General features: G+C 57.3%; 1 protein-coding gene across 1 annotated transcript in view; it reads right to left on the minus strand.

The window, feature by feature from the left end:
* Positions 1-4: 4 nt before the first annotated feature.
* LOC132813206 (phosphoenolpyruvate carboxykinase [GTP], mitochondrial-like) overlaps positions 5-5,000 on the minus strand; it is a gene marked incomplete at its 3' end in the record, with an annotated part of 21,483 nt that continues 16,487 nt past the window's right edge. The window contains exons 9-10 of the mRNA XM_060823100.1: positions 3,681-3,776; positions 5-316 (exon numbers count right to left, since the gene is read on the minus strand). Coding sequence (XP_060679083.1) covers positions 5-316; positions 3,681-3,776 — 408 coding nt within the window. The remainder of the gene's footprint in view (positions 317-3,680; positions 3,777-5,000) is intronic.

Here is a 5,000-nt window from a genome sequence, read left to right on the forward strand (position 1 = left end):
CCCCAGTCCAGGCCCGGGGCCAGGCCGCTCAGGTCCAGGGCCCCGGCGGAGGGCACGTAGCCCACCGCCGTCTCGGCCGCGTTGCCGGCCTCCCCGTCCACCCTGCGGCAGATCCAGTCCAGCACCCGGCAGTTCTCCCCGAAGCCCGGCCACAGGTAGGCGCCGTCCTCTCCCCGCCGGAACCAGTTGACGTGGAAGACGCGGGGCAGCAGGGCGCCCGCCCGCTCGCCCATCGCCAGCCAGTGCCGCAGGTACTCGCCAAAGTTGTAGCCCAGGAAGGGCCGCATGGCGAACGGGTCGTGCATGATGCTCTTCCCTGGGCGGGACGGGCCGGGAGGGTACAGCAAGGCAGAGAGAGAGAGAGAGAGAGAGAGAACAGGGAGAAGGGGAGAGGGGGGGGTTAGTAAACGGGCCGAAGGTCCTCACAGCAGCCAGCAGCAGCAGCAGCGGGTGGCAGGAGGAGGGGAGACGAGGCAAAAGGGCTAGCACAGGAGCCGAACGGCCGCCCGAGAGACAGAGCGGGGAGCACTCCCTCTCCCTCTCTGTGTCTCCCCCTCCACTCTCCTCCTCCACTCCCCCTCCCTCTCCCCCTCTCCCCCTCCTCCTCCTCTCCCCCTCCTCCTCCATTCCCCCTCTCCCTCCCCCTCCCCCTCTGTCTCTCCCCCTCCCCCTCTGTCTCTCTCCCTCCCCCTCCCCCTCCCCCTCCCCCTCCTCCTCTCCCCCTTTCCCTCCCCCTCCCCTTCTCTCCTCCTCCTCTCCCCTCTCTCTCCCCTTCCCCTCTGTCTTTCTCCCTCTCCCTCTCCCTCTCCTTCTCGGTCTCTGTCTCTCTCTGTCTCTCTCTCTCTCCCCTTCCCCTCCCCCTCTCCCTCTCGGTCTCTCTCCCTCCCCCTCTCCCTCCCCCTCTCCCTCCCCCCTCTCCCTCCCCTCCCCCTCTCCCTCTCATACACTCTCACACACACCCCCCCCCCCTGTCTGTCTCTCCCTCCTCTCTATCTCTCATGTCCCCGTTTTGCCCTCCTGATTTCCCTCTGAAGTATACTCCTACTGCCTTTATACTCTTCTCAGGATTCCCTCGCTCTATCCTGTCTGGACCTGACATATGCTTCCTTCTTTTTCTTAACCAGACCCTCAATTCCTTTCGTCATCCAGCATTCCCTATACCTCCCAGCCTTCCCTTCCACCCTGACAGGAATATACTTTCTCTGGATTCTTGTTCTCTCATTTCGGAAGGCTTCCCATTTCCCAGCCGTCCCTTTCCCTGCGAACATCTGCCCCCGGTCAGCTTTCCAAAGTTCTTGCCTAATACCCTCAAAATTCTCCAGTTTAGAACTTCAACTTTTGGCAATTAGAGAATCCAAAGAGTTTTTACAAATATATTAAGGACAAAAGGCTAACTAGGGAGAGAATAGGGCCCCCTCAAAGATCAGCAAGGCAGCCTTTGTGGGGAGCCACAGAAAATGGGGGAGACACTAAATGAATATTTTGCATCAGATGTTTACTGTGGAGAAGGATATGGAAGATATAGACTGTAGGAAAATAGATGGTGGCACCTTGCGAAATGTCCAGATTACAGAGAAGGAAGTGCTGGATGTCTTGATCCGGTTAAAGGTGGATAAATCCCCAGGACCTGACCAGGTGTACCCGAGAACTCTGTGGGAAGCTAGGGAAGTGATTGCTGGGCCTCTTGCTGAGATATTTGTATCATCAATAGTCACAGGTGAGGTGCCGGAAGACTGGAGGTTGGCGAACGTGGTGCCACTGTTTAAGAAGGGTGGTAAGGACAAGCCAGGGAACTATAGACCAGTGAGCCTGACCTCGGTGTTGGAGGGAATCCTGAGGGACAGGATGTACATGTATTTGGAAAGGGATAGGGATTAGGGATCATCAACACGGCTTCGTGCGTGGGAAATCATGTCTCACAAACTTGATTGAGTTTTTTTGAAGAAGTAACAAAGAGGATTGATGAGGGCAGAGCAGTAGATGTGATCTATATGGACTTCAGTAAGGCATTCGACAAGGTTCCCCATGGGAGGCTGATTACCAAGGTTAGATCTCATGGAATACAGGGAGAACTAGCCATTTGGATACAGAACTGGCTCAAGGGTAGAAGACAGAGAGTTGTGGTGGAGGGTTGTTTTTCAGACTGGAGGCCTGTGACCAGTGGAGTGCCACAAGGATCGGTGCTGGGCCCTCTACTTTTTGTCATTTACATAAATGATTTGGATGCGAGCATAAGAGGGACAGTTAGTAAGTTTGCAGATGACCCCAAAATTGGAGGGGTAGTGGACAGTGAAGAGGGTTACCTCAGATTACAACAGGATCTGGACCAGATGGGCCAATGGGCTGAGAAGGGGCAGATGGAGTTTAATTCAGATAAATGCGAGGTGCTGCACTTTGGGAAAGCAAATCTTAGCAGGACTTATACACTTAATGGTAAGGTCCTAGGGAGTGTTGCTGAACACAGAGACCTTGGAGTGCAGGTTCATAGCTCCTTGAAAGTGGAGTCGTAGGTAGATAGGTTAGTGAAGGCAGCGTTTGGTATGCTTTCCTTTATTGGTCAGAGTATTGAGTACAGGAGTTGGAGGGTCATGTTGCGGCTGTACAGGACATTGGTTAGGCCACTGTTGGAATATTGTGTGCAATTCTGGTCTCCTTCCTATCGGAAAGATGTTGTGAAACTTGAAAGGGGTCAGAAAAGATTTACAAGGATGTTGCCAGGGTTGGAGGGTCTGAGCTACAGGGAGGGGCTGAACAGGCTGGGGCTGTTTTCCCTGGAGCGTCGGGGCTGAGGGGTGACCTTATAGAGGTTTATAAAATCATGAGGGGGACATGGAGAGGGTAAACAGACCAGGTCTTTACCCCCTGGGGTGGGGGAGCCCAGAACTAGAGGGGGGTAGGTTTAAGGGGAGAGGGGAAAGGGAGCTGAGGGGTAACATTTCCCCCCCGAGGGTGGTGCGTGTGTGGAATGAGCTGCCAGAGGATGTGGGGGAGGCTGGGACAATGACAGCATTGCAAAGGCATCAGGGTGGGGACAGGGCTAGGAAGGGGTTAGAGGGAGATGGGCCGGGTGCTGGGGAATGGGACTGGGTTAGGGTTAGGGATATCTGGGTCAGAATGGACAGGTGGGCCGAAGGGTCTGTACATCACTACGACTCTAAAACTCTATGATTCTCTCTCTCCCCCTTCCCTCTCTCGATCTCTCTCCCTCTGTCTCTCTCTCTCACTCTCCTTCTCTCTCCCTCCCTCCCTGTCTCTTTCTCCTTCTCTCTCCCTCTCTCCCTCTCTCTCTCTCTCCTCCCTCCCTCTCTCTCTCTCTCTCTCTCTCCCCTCCCTCTCTCCCCTTCTCTCTCACTCTCTCCCTACCTCTCTCTCTCTCCCTCCATCCCCTTCTCTCTCTCTCTCCCTCTCTCCCCTTCTCTCTCTCCCCTCCCTCCCTGTCTCTCTCTCTCTCTCCCTCCCTCTCTCCCCTTCTCTCTCACTCTCTCCCTACCTCTCTCTCTCCCTCCATCCCCTTCTCTCTCTCTCTCCCTCCCCCCCTTCTCTCTCTCCGTCCCTCCCTGTCTCTCTCTCCCTCTCCCTGTCCTTCACTCTCCCCTTCCCCCCACCTCCCTCTCCCTCCCTGATCGGAGTGTAACAGGGCCTAAGCCCAGAGAGGCCTACAGTGAGAGGCCTCTGGTTACCTTTGTGTTCGGCTGCTGCTGTAGACTCTGACCGCATGGCAGACCCAATAAACACTCCATGAGCCCAGTTGAAGGCCTCATAGACCAAGGGGACGCCTGGTGGAGGGAGAGAGAGAGACAGAGGGAGGGAAAACTCAATCATCAATCTCAGGGATCTCCCCGGATGCTGCGAGGGAGGGAGAGCTCTCTCCCGTCGCCTCACATCGCAGCCATCGCCCCCCACCGCACACCGCACTCTGTTTCCCATCCTGACTGCAGCCATCTTTGTCCAGAGGCCCACTGCAGGCCCTCATAGTGAAGCCAATGAATCGGCCTGTAGCCTGAGGCCTAGTTGTCATCCACACCCTCCCTCAGCCCGGAGCCTGAGGCCTAGTTGTCATCCACACCCTCTCTCAGCTCGGAGACTGAGGCCTGGTCCTCATCCACACCCTCCCTCAGCTCAGAGCCTGAGGCCTAGTCCTCATCCACACCCTCCCTCAGCTCGGAGACTGAGGCCTGGCCCTCATCCACACCCTCCCTCAGCTCAGAACCTGAGGTCTAGTCCTCATCCACACCCTCCCTCAGCTCGGAGCCTGAGGCCTGGCCCTCATCCACACCCTCCCTCAGCTCGGGGTCTGAGGCCTGGTCGTCATCTACACCCTCAGCCCAGAGCCTGAGGCCTGGTCCTCATCCACACCCTCAGCCCAAAGCATGAGGCCTTGTCCTCATCCACACCCTCCCTCAGCTCAGAGCCTGAGGCCTGGTCATCATCCACACCCTCCCTCAGCTCAGAGCCTGAGGCCTGGTCCTCATCCACACCATCCCTCAGCCCAGAGCCTGAGGCCTGGTCCTCATCCACACCATCCCTCAGCCCAGAGCCTGAGGCCTGGTCCTCATCCACACCCTCCCTCAGCTCAGAGCCTGAGGCCTGGTCATCATCCACACCCTCCCTCAGCTCAGAGCCTGAGGCCTGGTCCTCATCCACACCATCCCTCAGCCCAGAGCCTGAGGCCTGGTCCTCATCCACACCCTCCCTCAGCTCAGAGCCTGAGGCCTGGTCCTCATCCACACCCTCCCTCAGCCCAGAGCCTGAGGCCTAGTTGTCATCCACACCCTCCCTCAGCCCAGAGCCTGAGGCCTAGTTGTCATCCACACCCTCCCTCAGCCCAGAGCCTGAGGCCTGGTCCTCATCCACACCCTCCCTCAGCTCAGAGCCTGAGGCCTGGTTGTCATCCACACCCTCCCTCAGCCCAGAGCCTGAGGCCTGGTCCTCATCCACACCATCCCTCAGGTCGGAGTCTGGTCAGGAGCAGGGCCCAAGGCCTCAATTTCCGAACTAGG

This window comes from Hemiscyllium ocellatum, unplaced genomic scaffold (assembly GCF_020745735.1).
Source record: "Hemiscyllium ocellatum isolate sHemOce1 unplaced genomic scaffold, sHemOce1.pat.X.cur. scaffold_3461_pat_ctg1, whole genome shotgun sequence".
Classification (NCBI taxonomy): domain Eukaryota; kingdom Metazoa; phylum Chordata; class Chondrichthyes; order Orectolobiformes; family Hemiscylliidae; genus Hemiscyllium; species Hemiscyllium ocellatum.